We start from the raw sequence: 21,263 nt of genomic DNA, 5'->3' as shown, positions 1-21,263 counted from the left end.
TAATGTGTAAAACTATTTATAAAATACTGTATAAATAATATTTTATTAATAGTGCATTACACAGGTATACAAATGTAAAATAATTAGTCTTTCAAATTGACTTAAATAGCTGAGCTTGTTTTGGTCTTGGACAAACAAAAAAGGTATTGATGAAATCCAATCTTGAGTTGATCTGTGGTCACTAAATCACTCTGAATTCATTGAGAGAAGTTCCTCTGTCTTTATTATGCCTTGGTTGTATAGCTCGATTTTTTCTTTGAGCTTCTTCTTAACTTGGGTCTCAACAACGCTCTGAAAGGGTTGGTTCCTGGCCCCTACAACAACAGGAAGAGGTCATACAAAGCTGATGACACCATACCGGTACATAAAAATTACTCTGCATCTTGAAATGACTTTGATCAAGTCATCATCACAGGGTTAGATTACATAGGGGGTCAAGTGTAGAAAAGCATGTGATTGCTCTGTAGGCACCTCCACTGAGTACATGCTACGTACCTTGTGGGATGAACGGTGGAGTGTGTCTGAAGCCATTGGCCCAGCAGTCCTCACAGGCCTCTGTTTGTGTTCCGACGATGCAACTGCACTCCACGGGCCAGCTTCCGTACAGATCAGGCTCGGGCTCAAGGTTCACCTTCACCGGTGCAGCCCCTCCCCCACATTCTGTCAGAGGGGTACTGGACGGGCACATGCTCTGGTCCCCGGTGCCCGGGCAAGTGACCCCTGACTGGCTGCGCTGGTAGAGCACAGATGATTCTGGGACCGGAGGCAGCTCCGATTCGTCGTCCTCCATAGGCAGACTGTAGCTCAAGTCCAGGCTACTGAAAACAAGTTTAGGAGGGGCGGTTGCATCCAAGCTTCGTGGCTGGTCTTCAGGGCAGAAAGGCAGAGGAAGTATCTGACTTAGCGTCTGTAGCACCTCGGGAAGGCATGAGAAACAGAAACATCTCAATTCATACTTAGCGAAATACTGCACATGTTTTTTTTTTTGTTGTTGTTACCCAGTTGCTCATCTGTGATATTTTCCAGGAAAAAACAGGGTTAATATTGTATGCCTGTCACCTGTAATTATACCATTCTCCCCCTACTGAGCATATATGAGTGCGTCGGTGGTACTAACTATCTCCACGCAGGGTCTGGACCGGGCCCTGCTGGTGGTACAGTCCAGCCCCAGGCGGAGCAGACAGAGTGCTCCAGCAGGGGGCCACTGGCCTGCTTTGGCATCCAGAAAGTGCAGACAGGCGTCCACGCCACCCTTCTCTTCTGCCTCTAAACTCAGCATGTCCCTCTTGAAGAAGAAAATATGGTAATGCAATCTGTGGAGCAAGAGCACAGTTATTACAGAAGACCTCTTCACTGCAGATGTGGGTTCTTACCAATAACATGTTCCTTGGTGTCTCCAGTATCACTCTCCGTCCCGTGCATGTCTCTAGAATCACCTACGAGCATATAAATATTCATTATATATATTTAATCACACCTTTGTACAGACTGTGCTATGTATAAGTGGATGCTTGTTTAAATTAATACAATTAATATACTTAAATTATATTATACTGTATATATATATATATATATATATATATATATATATATATATATATATATATATATATATATATATATATATATATATATATATATACAGTGTTGGGAACGTTACTTTAAAAAAGTAATTAGTTATAGTTAGTAACTGAATTACTCTATAATAAAAGTAACTCGTTACCAGGGAAAGTAACTATTTGCGTTACAGTTAAAAAAAGGTTATATGCCAATTAATTACATTTTTTTAAGCAGTTTTCACAGTCAGTTGAAATGAGTAGATCAGAAAGTTGTTTAACTTTTGATATTTATTGCACATCCACAGACCAGTGCAGGATAAAATCCTTTAAAATCCCAAATCTTTGTAAAAAAAAAAAAAAACAAAAGCAAAAGTAAACAGTTACACTATATAAAGTGCATTTACATCTATGAAATTAAATTAAATTCTCTCAACCTGAGACAACTGGTTTGTTCACAACAGAAGTAAACTTAACAATTAAACCTATATTCTTAATTAAATAAATCAAATACCCAGTCTGGTAGACATTCAGGAACTTCAAGTATTTTCTTAAATAATGTTTATATCGCATTGAAAATGCTAAATTTTCTTCGGCTTGCACCTGACACCCTTCCGACCTCTTCGTTTGTGTCGTGTCACTCGCGTGCTTCGGTGTGCGTGTAAAAACACTGGCTCTGATTAGCTATCATCACGCTGCCTTAGCCAATCGCTTACTGACTTGTTAAGTTAAACGGGTGTTACACGGAGAACTGACCTATCAGGATCTGTTACTCCTCACTAGCCTGGGCAGCGGTCCGCTCGCATTAGTATATCGATATATAGTAACGCACCGCTTTTAATGACCAGTAACGTCAACGGCGTTGTAACGACAGGAAAAGTAATTAATTATATTATTCCGTTACTGACAAAATGACGCCGTTACCTAACGCCGTTATTTTTAACGGCGTTATTCGCAACAATATATATATATATATATATATATATATATATATATATATATATATATATATATATATATATATATATATATATAATTATTATCTTATATAATTATATAATGATCAGTCTGCATTTCTGATTTTTGAATGCAGAAGAACTACATCTCTCCCTAGTGGACGAACTTTCTTTGCTTTGCTTGGTCAAGAAATTTGAAATGGGGAGATTTACAACATAACGATCATGGACTCACCGTCCCAAGACTGTAAACATCCAACTTGACAGACAGCTTGCCATCTCGTATGTACTCCTCCGGCAGATAGCCCATGTTGCTGCTGGAGGCTGTTCCCATGGTGATGGTGCAGCTTTGGTTAATGGAATGCGGTCTCAAACGAGCCATCCCGAAGTCAGACAGCTTGGGCTGCAAATGCTCGTCCAGTAGTACGTTTGAACTGTCAGCAGAACACAGTGGGAAAAGTCACTAGATTCACAGGATTTAACATATAGAGGCTTTTTTGGTACAGTGTAGCTGCCCCAAGCCTGACACCGCAGGAGTGATACCTCGTAATGTTACCGCAGATGACCATGCAGGGCTGGGCAGTGTGAAGATGGTGCACTGCCTTCGCTGTACCTTTAATAATGTCAAGCCTCTCCTGCCATGTCAGGGGCCTCTCGGTTTCCTGTGTGAACAGAGACACACACGCTAATGCTCGATGGTCACAAGGCCCAGCCCATGAAGACCTCCACCACTGCTGAGATCTTTAAGAGCTGTGGTTGTCCTGTGGCATATGCTGATTATGCTGGTTCACCTCATGCAGTCTTTGAAACAGTGATCCATTACACTGGAACGGATACACCAAACAGTAACGCTCCCCTTCTGAAAAGCTGCCCCAAAGATCCAAGATGTTGGGATGCTGGTAGCTGAAAGAGGACAAACTTATGTCATTACAACCTGAATTACAGAGAAACAAGTAAATAGTAAATAAGTAAATGGAAATATAATGCATAGTATTTAAGTATAACAAACAAGTATAACCTGATTGAACTTACAGCTGTAGTACTTCAATCTCCGTTTTGAACTGCTCCCACAAAGTCTTCCATGATGCTTTGCTCGCCTGTGCTCAAAAGAGTTGAGAAGGTGTGTGAGCTGAATCTAAAATGTACATTTTTAAACATTCTAACCAAACTTTATACAGGTAAAAACATCATAGTCATTCAAATGAACTCACCTGTACCAACCTTTTGTGGAGCAGAATGTTATAATAAAAAAAAGGTTTTAACAGGAGTGACGACTTTGAATGTTTGGCTAATATATTTCACTGAGTTATGGGTTTATTCAGAGGATTTCGGGAAATCACATTTCTAGGCTAAATAAATGTTAACCTTCATTGACATTCTCCATCACACCTCCATTTCCGTCGGGTAGTGATGATCTATGTCCGTCACACTACAGTCCACACACACAATGCACAGTACATTTTCAGAATATTTCCTAATGTTGATCTGTCCTACATGTTGTTACGTAATACAATACCTGCTTGAAAACCTTTACAACAAAGCTCTCATTTCCCCATCTTCCACGGTACACATCTGCAAATGTGTTCTCCCCAATTTTCAAATCGTGATGGAAGTTCCTAGTTCCCTGAATGACTTCTGAGTAAGTCAACAAAGTTTTGTGTCTTCTGGCTATGAATGAAATGGGGAAAATGCTTCAATAAGAAAGATCCCATGCTTAAACAACTTTACATTGTTTTAAAATGAAGAAAAAAAAAATACATGAAGTTGCAGTATAAAATAGAATTATAAACATTTCATGGGAGGAGGCTATTAAAGTGGTGTTAATAAATTCTGTTCAGTACCTTCATTAAAAGGACAGTCTGAGTGGTGGACTGATGTTTCATCTGGCTCTTTACTATAAGGTTCAGGCTAATTTAAATCACATGCCAAAAAATATTGAAAAACAAAATTTGTATCATGATCTTACATGATTTTCACCTGGTGTCTTAAGCCATAAAACATTTTAGTAACAGTTTGTGAATCTGATTTGGAATTTGTGTACAATGTGTAAAATGATTAGAATTTGAGGCATTACCATAGACAATGTAGGAGTTCTTCTACTAAAGTCTAAAAAAAGACCAAAACAGTCAAGTCAGTAATCTGTTTTTCAACTAATGTTTTTTTTTATTTACATTATATTTTCTAAGATAACAGAAATGTTCCTGTGCAATAGCCCAGTAATTCTTATGTCATAATTTGTTGTGTATTTTTATGGTACAATATTAGCCAAACTGTTGCAACATTGGATTTTTGTTGAGTCATGGGACTGATGACTAATTGTAAGATTTCCATCTGACTGTAGGAAATTAAGTTTAACACTATTATGTACACTGGAAAGATTAAATCCTCATAGATTTTATCCATTTGAGTTATCATACATTGAGTTATATCCAACTGAGTTATCATCCATTATTTTTCTACCTGTATATTTATCACCATAAATTAACTGAATTTAAGAGCATTACACTATCTAGTGACACTGAACCACCACAATTTTCTATATGACATTCAGGCCGAAAATCTTTGTAACAGACTTTGTAGCTATGGTAACTTAATTAACGTTTTCTGTGTCAAAAAGCTCATCAAATATGATATATTCCTAAAATATATCATATCGTAAAAGGGAATAAATAATTAAGAGAAGTGATCAGGAGACTGTACTGCAATGACAGATACTACAGAAAATTGAGCGTACAAGTTGCTGATATTTAAAGTTACTGCTAGCAAAAGGACGAAAACAGGATGCAGAATCTTAGAAATATAGGGGAAATGAAACAGAAATACAGAATTAGATCAAAACAACAAGAAGGACATCACGGTATATACTGATCTGTCTTGCTGATGAAATGCACAAATTTTATGCATTCCACTATTTTCGTGCTGTATTTGATGGACAGGTCAGGTGGAATGCAATATATTCCTCATAATGCACTACAGGAACTATCATTACTGTATTGTTTGCAAGAGATCTAATCAGCTATTATGTAGGAGAATCCAAAAGAATTATTGATGTGTTTGGTATATAATGATTGAGGATTTGTCGTTTGCAGTGGCAGGGCATTTCAATACGAATGGACATCGCATTGATGCTATCTCTGTTTGCATTGCTACTTGTTGTTATGGCAGCAATGAAATTAGGTACTTCGAAGAGAAAGAACTGATCTTCAGAATCCCATGGAAGGAATCTTTTGATTTAGAGTAAACATCTACATTTTCATATATACAGGTGCATCTCAATAAATTACAATATCATGAAAAGGTTTATTTCAGTAATTCTATACAAAAAGTGAAACGTATAAAACTGCCAAAAGTACCAATACCTGGTATAATAACCACAGTATCACCGTGCTTGATTGGCCAGTGAAATCACCTGACCTAAACCCCATGGAGAGTCTATGGGGTATTGACAAGAGGAAGATGAGACACCACACCCAACAGTGCAGATGAGCTGATGGCTGCTATGAAAGCAACCTGGTATTCCATAACACACCTCGCCTGCATGCCACACCGCACTGATGCGGTAACTCAGGCAACAGGAGCCCCGGCGAAGTTCTGAGTGCATTTACTGTACATACATTTCTCAATCAAAAATAATTTTTTTCTGTTGGTCTTGTAATAATAATTTGTATTGAATTACTGAAATAAATGTATTCTTATTTACTGAGATGTGCACCTGTATATATAAATAACAGGTCCTTCATCAGATATGAAAGCAAAATGCAATATATAGAAGAATACTGTATATACAGAATATATAGAAGACTGCAGGTGAGTAACAGCAGTGTACCATACTAGAGAGAGAGAGAGAGAGAGAGAGAGAGAGAGAGAGAGAGAGAGAGAGAGAGAGAGAGAGAGAGTACACAGAGAAACATGACGTTTGGGACAAAGGTCCTTCGTTACAGAGGTAAATTACTATCAATACATAGGTACATTTTATATACAGGTAAATTACTATCATCAATACATAGACTTCAAATAAGATGAACTGAAGTGCCAACAACCTACTAACCTTGAGACTGAAAAAGATTTAACGCTCGATATTGACCCATATCTTCCAGAACCTGAAGCAAGTCTCCCACGGTTTTATTCTGTTGTGCCCAAGTCCAAACAAGTTCATGGGTCGGACTTCTGCCGCCAGCTGCGTGCATCTCGATACACCTTACGTCTAACCAGCTGGGCAGAATACGCGCAGCTGACGAGACGTGTTTATGATAACAGGAAACAGAATGAGATGTACCGTAACATATTTACTCGGGTGTAATGAAAATAACCGCTATTTTAAAGTGCGTTAAACTACTTACCCAAACCTCTCCACCCAAGACTGTCAGAACAGCTGTCCATTACTTTACAAAACATTTCCATTAACAAAGGTGGCACATCGAAAAGATGCATCGAAGAGTCCGACTTGGTTGACATGGTTCTGATCACGTAAACTGCGCCAGCGTGTCATACGTAGTCAGTTGGATGTTTCACCAATTTGGAAATACCCTGGCTCCGCCCACTTCCTAAAAACGCGCGCTTACGTCATTACTGTCGTCAACTCGCGTAGAGAAAGTGGAATACAAAGTTGGAGAAAAAGGAAACATAAGATCTAAATAGGTGCTTATACGTAAAAAAAAGGAGGTCCATGTATATGTTCATGAAAAATAAACAATAAAATTATTACGCTGAATGATGAGATTAAAATTTTACAAGATTAACTGCTTATTTGTAATTAAGTTGTGACGTCTCAAAAGGGAGAGTGACGTAAAAAAAAAAAAAGTTTGTGCGATACGTCAGGCAGAAAGCCTGTCACTGGATGCAAGAAGGGCAGGTGCTGGGACAAATGACAATTATGATTTTTACATTTACATTTATAACATTTTGGCAGACGCCCTTTCCCAGAACGACTTACATTTTTATCTCATTTTTATACAAGTGAGCAATTGAGGGTTAAGGGCCTTGCTCAGGGGCACCTCAGTCATGGCCTCAGGTCTGGGAATCAAACCCATGACCCTCCGGTCACCAGTTCCCTAACCACCAGGCCATGACTGATTTCACACCATTAACATAGCTACATAAATGCTGGTAAATGGAACACTTCAGCATCCACGTTATCTGAAACAACAGTGAGAATAGGTCCCTTAATGTCTTATGCAGGCCCAAATTCTTCTTTTTACGGGAGCTCCCGAATATTTCATGCCCTAGAGCCACTGAAGTGTCACCTATACTTTGCTATAGCCTACACCTGTATGGTAGGCCGTTTTAACATAAAATGGGCTTCGTCTGATTATCTGTAATTACATTCTGGATTTCTAAATATTAGTTTTGACTAGTAACAATTACAATTTGACTATCCGGAATAACAATTCAAGATATCTACATTTACATTCTACCTATTAAGAAGCACAATTCAAGATATCTTCAATTTCAATTTGACAGATCAAAATGGCTTTTAAGATATCTAAAATGACGTCATTTTAAGAGTCACACATCCATAATTCTTATTCAAGGTATCTCTAACGTAATTATGACTAGTCAAAATGACATTTTTAGATATCTGAATTAAAGAAGTGCATGCATTATGCCCCTTTTGCGATGTCGCTGAGTGGTTCAAACTGCTGCCTGCGGAATTTTGGGTGGCTAAAATTTTTACAAGATTTCTTGAAAAAATAGTCAGAAAATGCCACAATTTTGAAAGAGCTCAACAGTATGGATTATGCGGCACTAAAAATCGTGTTAAAAACGCTAGAATGCAAGTTCGACTGTCCTGACATCGCATACAGACCACTGATTAGCAAATACAAAGAGTGCCAAGCTTGGCGCCAAAATGCTACGTAAATCTGGGACGTATTGACTAGACAGAATAATTATTGAAGATATCTACAAACACGTTCCGACTAGTCAGAATAATTATTCAAGATAACAGGAATAAAAAAATGTCTAGATAAAAAATGTTCAAGATATCTGTAATTTATTTGTCAATATCTTTAAATCAATCAATCAATCAATCAATCAAATTTTATTTATATAGCGCTTTTTACAACAGTTGTTGTCACAAAGCAGCTTTACAAGTGCCGAGTCCTAGCCCCTAGTGAGCAAGCCAAGGGTGACAGTGGCAAGGAAAAACTCCCTAGTTTTTTTGCATGAGGAAGAAACCTTGAGAGGAACCAAGACTCAGGGGGGAACCCATTCTCCTCTGGCCAACACCGGTCACCATGACAACAACAACAGTTTAGACAAAGAAATAAAGAAAAGGAAAAGATGTAATAATGTCCATCATGGTGTAGGCTTATCCGGTCAGGCAGTAGGTGGCTGGCACAGGATGGATCGCTTGTCTCTCCTCATCTCATTTTTCCTCGAGCAGGCGGGCAGCCATGTGGAGAAAATAAAATTAGTTCTGTACATATACAGGACAGATGAGATTATGAACATTTCTGGAGTGTGGCAGCAACTCCGCCATTAAGATAAATTATTACAGCCCGGTTAAAAAAGGCAGAACCAGAAGGTAACATAGGCTTGGGTGCATTCTGAGACAATGGCATCCATCCACTGCACTGTCAACAAACTTGAGTGACCACGACAGGATGACAGCACCATCGCCCCAGTCTACCATAAAACCCTTCATCTATGAACCCCTGGATCTGTACCTTTATCCATCCATCCATCCATTATCCAAACCGCTTAATCCCACTAGTCAGGGTCACGGGGGGGCTGGAGCCAATCCCAGCAATTCCAGGCAAAGGCAGGGTACACCATGGGTAGGTCACCAGTCCACCGCATGGCCAACACACACGCACACCTACGGGCAATTTAGAGTGACCAATCAACCCAACACGCATGTTTTTGGACTGTGGGAGGAAACCGGAATACCCAGAGAAAACCCACACAGGCACAGGGAGAACATGCAAACTCCACACAGAGCAGCCCAGACCGAGAATCGAACCCAGACCGCCTTGCTGTCCAAACGCTAAACCAAATAGGTGGGTTTTCAACCTAGACTTAATGATTGTGACTGTGTCAGAGTCCCGGACGCATTTTGGAAAGTTGTTCCAAAGCTGGGGGGCCTTACAAGAAAAGGCTCTTCCCCTTGCTGTTACCTTATTAATTTGTGGAACTAATAAAAGACCAGTACCCTGTGATCTTAGTGGACGTGGGGGTTCATAGTAGGAAATAAGTTCCTGGAGGTATTCAGGAGCAAGCCCATGCAGTGCTTTATAAGTTAATAATAGAATTTTTAAATCAATACAGAATTTAACTGGGAGCCAATGCAGGGCTGATAGGACTGGTCTAATGTGCTGAAATTTTCAAGTTCTGGTCAGAACTCTGGCTGTGGCATTTTGAACTATTGAAGTTTATTTAGATTCCTATTTGAACATCCTGACAGTAGTGAGTTACAGTAGTCTAATCTAGAGCTAACAAAGGCATGCACCAATTTTTCTGCATCATCCTGTGATAATGCATTTCTTAACTTGGTAATGTTGCGGAAATGTAGAATAGCTATCCTAGGTTTTTGGCTACTGTGCCAGGTGTAATGGGGTAGTCTGCGAGATTAAGCATTCGATCTGCAATTTTCTGTCTTGAGGCCTTAGGGCCCAGGAGGAGAACTTCTGTTTTGTCCTCATTAAGTTGGAGGACGTTTAGAGACATCCAGCATTTAATACATTTGGATGGAATATTATTGAGCTCTACAAACTGATGGCGATTTGATAAGTAAGAGTAAAACCATGAAAGGGCTGTGCCTGAGACTCCAACCCAGCATTCTAACCACTTTAGCAAGATCCTATGATCAATTGTGTCAAAAGCTGCACTAAGATCAAGAAGCACTAACAGTGATACATAGCCTTGATTTGAAGCAAGGAGGAGATCATTTGTTCCTTTGACTAATGCTGTTTCAGTACTGTGATGGGGCCTAAAGCCTGATTGGAACTTTTTGAATATGTGATTCCTATGCAGATATAGGCATAATTGCTGGGCAACAGCTTTTTCTATGATCTTAGATATGATGTGTTCGAAATGGGTCTATAATTAGATAGCACAGTCAGATCAAGATTTGGTTTCTTGATCAGAGGTTTAATAACTGCTAATTTACATTATTTGGGCATGTGACCTATTGTAATGGATGAGTTAACTATAGTTAGAAGAGGTTCAGTTACAGCTGGTAATACCTTTTAATAACTTTGAGGGAACCGAGTCTAGTGTGCAGATTAGAGATATCTTGAGTTAAATATACATATATCTGTAATGTATGTGGGGTAAAGCCCATTTTATGTTAAAACGGCGGTCCATAACACCTGTGTATCCTACAACTTCACTACAGCACTACTTAACTGACTAAAGTATTTTTTGTCAATTTGGCGTTAATTCATCCTCATTTTAAATTCATCTTATCCATACGTCTTTCTCCTCCTACTCTACAACGCAAGGAAAGCTAACTAGACCTAACGATTAACCATGTAATATCTACGCATCGTCCACTTGTTAGACCGCGTTTATTCGTCACTTCAAACGAGCTCATAACTGCGCGGATTAACTGTTTAGTTCCCAAAGATAAATGAACGGTAATTGTTAATGAAGGCCAGGCGAGATGGACACCTGGTCACGATTTGTACTCGGCTATTTAATGTCCGATCCAAGCAGCAAAGATGTGTTTCAATACGAGTTTGATATTTTAGTGTGTAGTCGTAATGGGTCTTCAGCGAGTCTTCATTTTTATGACTCTGATCGCTGTCGTTAGTCTCGGTAAGTTTATCTGTGTGGCTGTTGTATTTGTATTGTTTCCGTTATGGGGTTTCTGAGTTTGTCGTCCTCTCGTGTTGCAGCGTTCGGTTCGACGGGAGAGCGAGAACAACGACGTGAAACTGGCCTGCTGCTATCACGAGTGATCAGAGACTACAAAGGTTTGAATGTTGTCTGTATTGCGCTGTCTCCCAACAGTTACTGGGACACAACTATCAGGTCTTGGATGCACTGTATTCATGGCTGCTAGTTTAATTTGGTTAGTGTGGTGTTTTTATCTGTGGCTTGACCTAAACTTGCAGCTATCTGCATTATGGATACAATGTCTGTTTATAGATGCTCGTGGTGAACCAGGCCAGCTCACGAAACTGCTGCTTGTGGAAGGGTCAGGGATTGGTTCAAATCCTGAGCCAATGAAAGAATGACCTGCAAGGTAAAGTCTTACTACTGTTGTGCTTTCCCCATTCTGGAGACATTGCATGGTTCCTGGCCTTCACCTTGTTTAGCTAACTTCCTTTCACTGACTTCCCCCATGTTCCTCCCAGGCATTAATAAAGCAGATGTAGTGGGACCATCTCTATGGGGTTGGGACCTCTGGCATTCTTTGCTGTGCCCTGAACGTCCTGCAGCACTCCAGACCACAACCTTCTGTGTACTTGGATACAGACCTGTGCATGATCAAAGGCTCCAGCAAATTCAAATCAGCTCTGCCTGTGGTTTGTGAATAAATGTTTTTGAGAACTTGCTGCTCAACTTGCCTTATTTCAAAGACAAAGCTAGTCCACTAATGGTTCTGTAAGATGGTCCCTAGCTATTTCCTTATTCTGCTCTGGAGTAGAATTCAAGGAGGATTTCTAGATATGAACCCTACTGATCATGATACATGGCAATGTTAATTTGTTGAGCCCTCAGTGTATGTACCAAATTCATGAACTTTATTTTAACCACATACTAATAATTAGTGAGGTCACAGCAGTGGTGCAAAAAGGGGGTATGCAGCGTATGCAACGCATAGGGGCGCTGCACTAGAGGGGGCGCCAAATCGATGCCAGAAAATTATTTGCCGAGTTGATTGGGGGTGGGGAGTGGAGTGCGGGGGGGTGTCTAGTATGTAGTTGCAACCCTGGGTCACAGCATGTCTCAAAAAACGATAATTCCTCAAACCACTGAGTTGGAGCTTGATTCATTCTGAAGTGATCACGTGACTATGATGTCCGAAGCTTCATTTTGGCTCACATTCACTTGACCGTTTCAGAGGCTGGTTCAAAAGGAGCAAATCTTCGCTCGCGCATCGATGGTTGTGTGAGGGAGAGAGAAATACAAATAGACTAGACACAGAGGCGGTCTTTGCATAGAGGTGTTGCTAGGCAATTGCCTTGGGCCCTTCCCACTGTAGGGCCCCCTTGTCTAGCTAACTTATTTCTCGCATATTAATGTTGATGGGCCCCCTAGCTAAATTCGCCTTGAGCCCCCAAATTGCTAAGTCCGCCACTGCCTACAAACATACACATACAAGCACCGTCATATCTAATAGCAAAGATGGAACCTGCCAGAAAAAGAGGACGTTCTGAAGTTTGGGATCACTGAGCTTATGCCATCTAATAAGGTTGAGAACTGTTTAATAAGCTTTAGTATATTTAACCGGTAACAATCCCTACATTTATTTTACATTTAAAATACTGCAGGAATACTGTTTTAGTTCAGGTGAAGTGTCTAGTATGCTCACAGCAGTTGGCTTACAACAACAATACATCATCAGTGCTAAGACATTTTTGGGCAAAACATGAAACCATACATCCTCAAAGCCACATTGTCATGTAGGTATGAAGAGCCTATATTGGTTTACATTTACATATTCAAGCTTTATTTATACATTTTTTGTTAATGCTGTTAACACTAATACATTTAAATGTGTAAGTTTTCCAATCGGTATTCATGTGCATAGGAAATGTTATATATTTTTATGAATAGTATATTAGATACAAAATGAGTCACATTAATTCTTAGGAACAAGACAAATTATTGACAAGGCATTGCTAAATATGATTTTGAAAGACTCACAGCCCTTTAGTATTGTTGACGACGCAGAATTTAGGGAATTTGTAAGAATTTTATATCCTACTTACAACATCCCATCTCAAAAGTCTTTAATTAAACGCTAAAAATGAATTAATAAAATACGCTGCTTTCTTTGTCCACCAGATGGCGGTATTGTCCACTGGTTCATGAGGCTTCATGAAGTGAACCTATTTTCAGTACAATTGGATAGAAAGCTTAGAATTCCCATCACTAGACCTATAACGATTAACCATGTGTGGCGAGCAGAACTAACAAAAACCCAAAAAGAAGATGCACGACTACGCCACCTAGGGGAATTTCACCCCAAGGAATTATACTGGGGCAAATGAAAGCCTCAGCACAAACGAAAACCATTAACGAAAAGGACACAAGTTCAAGACCACTGGACCAGAGAGGTAGTTTCAATAATTTCTTTAATATAAAAATATACTTCGACCACTTTATGGATCGTATATAAAAATATATAATTTGCACAGACTCACAATGACAAGTAAAACAAGAGGGAACAGGGCTGCGGCCTTGGTAATTAAGATGAGAGCTATGAGATCACCTCTATACTGTACGCTCACCGTGACCACACTTCACACTCAATACTCTTCACTCACTACCACACCCGTGCACGAGATTCCACCACCTGGGACATCTGCCTCTGTCCGGCCTGCAGCTCCTGCCCTACACAAACAATCAAATAATTAAACAAAACCCGGACAATAAGAAGACCAATAAGTCACAAACACAACCCAAAAAACCAAACGCTTTGCAGCGCAGTTTGGCACCAACACTATTTAAAGAAACCACGAAACAAATCACACCACAAAATCACTGCAAACGAAAAAGGGATAAAGAAATAAAAACCAGACACTCAACCAAATCAAACATGTAAAACTAAGAAGAAGGTCGCCGCCAAACTGAGCCTAAACACGTAACAGGGAAAACAAATAGAAAACACGAAACACACGATCACTCGAACGACGTGAATCACGAACGGCCCAAACAAAACAGCAGCACTGCCGGCTACTGGAACCACGCGCAAACTTTATTTTTGGGTGAAAGTTGCTGTTGTATTCTCTCCCCTTTATGACTGGAATCCGCTGGTTGCTCCAACAGCCACGGCGAATTCTTCACAACAGCGCGATGACTAACCAGGTTGTTCTCAAATAGCAACTGCCCACCCGTGGTAGATATCAGCACAGTAATTCTCTTGACGCGCCCACCGAACTCGACGGTATTAAGCTGGTCCAACAATGATGACTCGCCACCATTAGAGGTGCTGGAAAAACCTGATGACAGCAGGGGATCTGCCCACATAACCACACCCCTGCTATTTATAACCCCAGGATACACCTACCCCGCGACTCACACGGCTCCACCACAATTTGTAATTAGGGAGGGAATTAGTGAGATTACCCCCAAAAATCTCACTCTGCCACATTCTACCCCCACATTTAATATCGTCGCCCCGACGATGAACCCATGTAGAAACCACTAGTGCCATGGTCCAAACACGGCCAACTGTACATTTGACACAGAGCTGTGTGGCTCGTCTGCCTCACAAACCCCACCGACCGCACGCATCCTTGCAGGTCTTGCTATTAAGCAACCGATAGTCTACACACATGTGCAAACTCCCATACTTCCCCGTCACCAACACGACAGGAGAGGCACGTACACTACTACTCCCTCTCACTACCCGAGACTCGAGAAGCTGATCGATATGAGCCTTTACGACGTCATACTCGGATGGAGGAATGTGTCTATACCTCTGCCACACTGGTGCCCTATCCAACAAAGGAATTTCAGGTGCTATAAGGTTGGTGCAACCCAGATCACCCATGGGCTAACAACTGAATTGTAATCCTGTAGAAAAAACTTCACTTCACTCGGTTCCTGGTCTGTCAGTGCCGATCAGTCCACAGCCTCTATTCCAGGCTGCACAGCAGTAGCTGCTACGAAGGTTCGCATTGCAGCAGTGGTGGACCTAACATCCATAACCCCAGTAGGAAGGCTAACAACCTGAACACTGCTTAAAAACCCAAGGTGTGTTTGTTCCTTCATTGACGACAGGAACATACACTGTACCCTTATCCACCGGAACTAGGCAGGAAGAGGCCGATAGCCCGGCTGGCAACCCAGCCTCAGGAGGTTCAAATAGAGCAGAGCGACCAAAAGGTAACTCCGCACAAGTGCTACATCCAACTCCAGATAACCGATATATGGGATATCAAACCCATTAGCAACCCGTAGTTGTAGCCAATGACAGGACTGGAGGCGGTCCTGACCCCAAGGTTCAAACTGCTGCAAAAAGAAGCTCTCGGTGACAGTAGACACCATAGAACCCGTGTCCAACAGACAAGAGACTGAAACGCCCCCAATTACAATATCAATGACTGGGCAAGATGACATTAGCCTAGAAACAGTACCTGCCTCAGAGCCCAAAAATACCCCTTCTGAACTGTGGCTCTGCAGCTCAGTGGGCATTAGTTTTCCGACTGCTGATGGTGAGCGGACTCTGCTGCCCTTAAGGGTGGGCCCCGATTGGAGTGCAACACTCGTTCCCCATCACACTCTCTTGCAAAATGACCAGGCCGCTGGCATCGGCGACAAATGACACGCCCTTGTTGAAAGGGACGATTACGTTCTGAGGACGTCTGCAAAGAAGCAACAGTTTGAGTTAACTTATCAAGTTGAGCTTGCTGACGCTTCATCAACTCTTTCAACTCTTGCAACTCAGATGACCTTGACGCACTGGGTGAAACTGAACAGGGACTCCCCTGCACACCATACTGTAAGCCATATGCAGATGGTAGGGAGAGACAACGTCCCCTGGCACCCCCTGGCAATCCTTCCCTCTCCCATCGAATGGCCTCTCCACGCACCTCTAACAATGTGGCAGTGGGCTGCTGCCGAACAAACTGCTTCAGCTCTCTACGGAGAGCACCGTCTAAAACATGTTCTACAAACTGATCCCGAAGTAAAACCTGCGCGTTTAACATTCCCTCTGGGGCCTGTTGCTTTACCGGTTCCATCAACGCCATCAATGCTAATGAGAACTCCTGTAATGTTTCCCCTTCCTGCTGTTTTCTTGAGAAAAAGGCCTGCTGTAATGTTACATAAGATTGTGAGCACTCGTAAAGATCTTTTAAAATGGTAAAAATGCTAGCTGGATCCCCCCTCTCTATATTAGAGCGGTACTTTATTTCTTCCCTTGCCTCCCCTTCCAAATGGTCAAAAATAAAGAAAGCCTGATCGGATACCGAGAGATGGCGGGCTCGCATACAAGCTTTAACTTCTTCTATCCATTCCACTATACCGATCCCAGTCTTACCATTAAAAAACGAACATTTACGATCGCGAGGGACAACCACCAAACGCTCCGTAACACTAGCACCCGTTGAAGGGGCATTACTTACACCAACAGGAACAGCTGGGATAACTACACTAGCACCAGTTGGTACAGTAGCCCTTTCCTGGAGTAATCGCTCATTATCAGCCTTAAGCTGCATGACTAGGTCTCGAAGCTGCTGTATCTCTTCCTCCATTTTAATAGCAGGTGTGCTATAACACAAAAACAACCCAGTCAAACTACCAGTCCCTCAAACAAATGCTGCTGTTTTGTATCAAAAAAAAAAGAGAAAAAAAAAAAAATAATCAATCCCCAAAACATACAAACTAATACACTCTACGTCTCTGGTACTCAGTGGATCCTGCCGACTACTGCCAAAATGTGGCGAGCAGAACTAACAAAAACCCAAAAAGAAGATGCACGACTACGCCACCTAGGGGAATTTCACCCCAAGGAATTATACTGGGGCAAATGAAAGCCTCAGCACAAACGAAAACCATTAACGAAAAGGACACAAGTTCAAGACCACTGGACCAGAGAGGTAGTTTCAATAATTTCTTTAATATAAAAATATACTTCGACCACTTTATGGATCGTATATAAAAATATATAATTTGCACAGACTCACAATGACAAGTAAAACAAGAGGGAACAGGGCTGCGGCCTTGGTAATTAAGATGAGAGCTATGAGATCACCTCTATACTGTACGCTCACCGTGACCACACTTCACACTCAATACTCTTCACTCACTACCACACCCGTGCACGAGATTCCACCACCTGGGACATCTGCCTCTGTCCGGCCTGCAGCTCCTGCCCTACACAAACAATCAAATAATTAAACAAAACCCGGACAATAAGAAGACCAATAAGTCACAAACACAACCCAAAAAACCAAACGCTTTGCAGCGCAGTTTGGCACCAACACTATTTAAAGAAACCACGAAACAAATCACACCACAAAATCACTGCAAACGAAAAAGGGATAAAGAAATAAAAACCAGACACTCAACCAAATCAAACATGTAAAACTAAGAAGAAGGTCGCCGCCAAACTGAGCCTAAACACGTAACAGGGAAAACAAATAGAAAACACGAAACACACGATCACTCGAACGACGTGAATCACGAACGGCCCAAACAAAACAGCAGCACTGCCGGCTACTGGAACCACGCGCAAACTTTATTTTTGGGTGAAAGTTGCTGTTGTATTCTCTCCCCTTTATGACTGGAATCCGCTGGTTGCTCCAACAGCCACGGCGAATTCTTCACAACAGCGCGATGACTAACCAGGTTGTTCTCAAATAGCAACTGCCCACCCGTGGTAGATATCAGCACAGTAATTCTCTTGACGCGCCCACCGAACTCGACGGTATTAAGCTGGTCCAACAATGATGACTCGCCACCATTAGAGGTGCTGGAAAAACCTGATGACAGCAGGGGATCTGCCCACATAACCACACCCCTGCTATTTATAACCCCAGGATACACCTACCCCGCGACTCACACGGCTCCACCACAATTTGTAATTAGGGAGGGAATTAGTGAGATTACCCCCAAAAATCTCACTCTGCCACACATGCAATATCTACGCATCATCCTCTTGTTAGACCGCGTTTATTCGTCACTTCAAACGAGCTCATAACAAACTGCGCGGATTAACTGTTTAGTTCCCAAAGATAAATGAACGGTAATTGTTAATGAAGGCCAGGCGAGATGGACACCTGATCACGACTTGTACTCGGCTATTTAATGTCCGATCCAAGCAGCAAAGATGTGTTTCAATACGAGTTTGATATTTTAGTGTGTAGTCGTAATGGGTCTTCAGCGAGTCTTCATTTTTATGACTCTGATCGCTGTCGTTAGTCTCGGTAAGTTTATCTGTGTGGTTGTTGTATTTGTATTGGTTCAGTTATGGGGTTTCTGAGTTTGTCGTCCTCTCGTGTTGCAGCGTTCGGTTCGACGGGAGAGCGAGAACAACGACGTGAAACTGGCCTGCTGCTATCACGAGTGATCAGAGACTACAAAGGTTTGAGTGTTTTCTGTATAGCGCTGTCTCCCAACAGTTACTGGGACACAACTATCAGGTCTTGGATGCACTGTATTCATGGCTTCTAGTTTTAATTTGGTTAGTGTGGCGTTTTTTGTGGCTTGACCTAAACCTTACAGCTATCTGCATTATGGGTGCAATCTCTGTTTATAGATGCTCGTGGTGAACCAGGCCAGCTCAAGAAACTGCTGCTTGTGGAAGGGTCAGGGACTGAGTTGGACCTTGAGCAAGTGAAAGAATGACCTGGAAGGTAGTCTTACTACTTTTACTTTACTACTTGTGCTTTCCCCATTCTGGAGACCTTGCATGGTTCCTGGCCTTCACTTTGTTTAGCTAACTTCCTTTTCACCGACTTCCCCATGTTCCTCCCAGGCATTAATAAAGCAGATGTAGTGGGACCATCTCTATGGGGTTGGGACCTCTGGCATTCTTTGCTGTGCCCTGAACGTCCTGCAGCACTCCAGACCACAACCTTCTGTGTACTTGGATACAGACCTGTGCATGATCAAAGGCTCCAGCAACTTCAAATCTGCTCTGCCTGTGGTTTGTGAATAAATGTTTTTGAGAACTTGCTGCTCAACTTGCCTTCTTTCAAAGACAAAGCTAGTCCACTAATGGTTCTGTAAGATGGCCCCTAGCTACTTCCTTATTCTGCTCTGGAGTAGAATTCAAGGTGGTACATTTTTAGACCCTGAAATCGTGTGTAGGTCATAGCCATCAGGGTTCACATGGCAGTGTAAATTTGAGCCCTCTGTGTTCCATAACTGGCACCAGGAGAACAATTCATGGTTATCAGATTCAAGTTATCTGCTACACTTAAAAATTGAAGAGGGTTTGTAATAAGGGTCCATGTTCTCTTGCAGATTTTATCTGCACTAAGTGCTGACTTCTTACATGTTATGTTCAAATATAGCCTATTTCTAACCCTTTTAGGTGTGTATTATGTACTAAAACATGTTTGGAGGAGTTGGTATAAAAGACATCTGCTTTTAAAGACTTGGGCATTTTCAATGCTAAAATGTATTTGGACACAATTGGGCTACTACATGTTGTCTTGCTCTAAAAGCACTCCAAATATTATTTTAGGACCTATATGATGGATGTCACAGCTAATGAAAACGGAGTGAGGTTTAAACCATTAAAATGTAACGAGGTTGGGATGGTAAATGTATTTGGTTAAAGATTACTGATTACCTGTGAGGGCATTAGCCATAGGCCCAACTACAATACCTTCTCCAAGTTTTATCCCCCGCACCTCCATTTCAGCCATCTATGCAAAAAACAGAAAACATGGAGGAATAAAGAATACTCTAAGGTATAGAGGGGGAGAAAAAGCAACACTTGTTTACTTACTGTGCATACGAAAACACCACAGTTTTGGCAATCTCTTTGGAGCCACTGTTGTGGATACTGTATGCTCCATTCAGCAAGGTTCCAGGTCTCCTGAAACCCCTGTCTATAATTGCTTTCTTAACAAAACTAGTATATTTTAGTTACCTTAGTATATCCATTTCCCAGTCTTTTGGAGAAAGATAGAGGCTTAGAGAGTCATAGACTCTGATTTGTTTCAAGACACCGTCTATAACCAAATGTTAGGATTGAAAGAACATACAACAACAATTTAACAAAAGTTTTTGGCCAGCGGTTGTTGGAACAGTATTCTAGCAGTGCAAAACATGTAGGATACGTCTTTGGAGAGCCATCGAAGAATTGTACATTTTCATCCTTTTCTTCATTCCTTTTGAGTTTTGATGTTTATCTTGGCCTGATACTAGCTGTCAAAGAGACTGAGCATTTATAATTTTGCTAAACGTGACATGTAAAATCTCATTTAAGCTTCCATTAAATGAACACAAACATTCAGTCTTAACTTATCTCCATCATTTAGACCATTTCATAAATCAGGATACTCAGTATAATCAAGTTATTTATACATAAAATATAGAAAAGGCCTATAGTCTTCTGCCAAAATGCCCCATAGAAAACATCAGCATCTATGCAGACTTTAATAACCCTTAATGTAGGATGTCACATCCCCAAAAGGACAATACAAATTCCAAAATTAAAACAACAAAAACCTCACCTATTTTATCTGGAAGTCTGTAATATAAATATTTTACTCAACAGAGTTGACGACATCTTGCAGAATTAAGTCTTGCATGTCCTATAGAAGTCTATAGAATGCATTACACCCTTTCCTAAATGTATTTTCAGGCAAAGGACTGGAGCTGAATAAACAGACTGTCTGGCCTATAACTGGATGTCTACTCCCCCTACCAGAATCTTAACGCCAACCAAAATGTAGCTACGTTCTTATGTAACTTTTGTTGCACTCTGTAGCCAGGCTTAAACCGTTCCGAAATGATAACGCAAAGTTCCTTTTACCTCCTACGAATTCTGATACGGCTACTGTTGTGTCAGTGGTTATATAGCTGCTCCTGCCCTCAGGTAGTGAGCACTGCTATTCTGAGGTGGTGTCCTATGCAGGTCTTGTCGCACGTGAAACTGGTGCAGCGGCTAAAG

At 41.2% G+C, this 21,263-nt stretch overlaps 1 protein-coding gene and 3 long non-coding RNA genes across 7 annotated transcripts; 2 read left to right on the top strand and 2 right to left on the bottom strand.

The window, feature by feature from the left end:
- Positions 1–24: 24 nt before the first annotated feature.
- Positions 25–7,019, bottom strand: irak3 (interleukin-1 receptor-associated kinase 3). 4 transcript variants are annotated; one of them, XM_077005048.1, is made up of 13 exons: positions 6,853–7,018; positions 6,561–6,743; positions 4,587–4,618; positions 4,354–4,420; positions 4,029–4,180; positions 3,545–3,609; positions 3,304–3,415; positions 3,056–3,174; positions 2,748–2,946; positions 1,374–1,436; positions 1,118–1,285; positions 496–916; positions 25–314 (listed from the first exon to the last, which is right to left on the bottom strand). In XM_077005048.1, exons 1-13 carry the CDS (start codon positions 6,965–6,967, stop codon positions 187–189), a joined length of 1,824 nt encoding a protein of 607 aa, XP_076861163.1. In that variant the 5' UTR covers positions 6,968–7,018; the 3' UTR covers positions 25–186. The 4 variants fall into 4 exon arrangements, with proteins under 4 accessions (XP_076861163.1, XP_076861162.1, XP_076861166.1 ...); XM_077005047.1 differs by having other exon boundaries at positions 496–867; positions 1,118–1,436; positions 6,853–7,019; XM_077005051.1 differs by having other exon boundaries at positions 496–867; positions 1,118–1,436; positions 6,561–6,724; positions 6,853–6,990.
- Positions 7,020–11,123: 4,104 nt separating this feature from the next.
- Positions 11,124–12,015, top strand: LOC143513792 (uncharacterized). Its single transcript, XR_013130665.1, has 4 exons — positions 11,124–11,272; positions 11,353–11,430; positions 11,606–11,702; positions 11,815–12,015. It is a non-coding gene; the product is annotated as an uncharacterized LOC143513792 (long non-coding RNA).
- Positions 12,016–13,744: 1,729 nt separating this feature from the next.
- LOC143514171 (uncharacterized) lies at positions 13,745–18,321 on the bottom strand. The gene is made up of 2 exons (XR_013130780.1): positions 17,407–18,321; positions 13,745–14,020 (listed from the first exon to the last, which is right to left on the bottom strand). It is a non-coding gene; the product is annotated as an uncharacterized LOC143514171 (long non-coding RNA).
- Positions 18,322–18,401: 80 nt separating this feature from the next.
- On the top strand, positions 18,402–19,308 carry LOC143514170 (uncharacterized). The gene is made up of 4 exons (XR_013130779.1): positions 18,402–18,561; positions 18,642–18,719; positions 18,894–18,990; positions 19,113–19,308. It is a non-coding gene; the product is annotated as an uncharacterized LOC143514170 (long non-coding RNA).
- The last annotated feature ends 1,955 nt before the right edge of the window (positions 19,309–21,263 follow it).

Source organism: Brachyhypopomus gauderio, chromosome 5, assembly GCF_052324685.1.
Source record: "Brachyhypopomus gauderio isolate BG-103 chromosome 5, BGAUD_0.2, whole genome shotgun sequence".
NCBI classification, from domain to species: domain Eukaryota; kingdom Metazoa; phylum Chordata; class Actinopteri; order Gymnotiformes; family Hypopomidae; genus Brachyhypopomus; species Brachyhypopomus gauderio.
The sequence above is the reverse complement of the archived record's forward strand: the minus strand, read 5'-3'. Positions and strand labels throughout refer to the sequence as shown.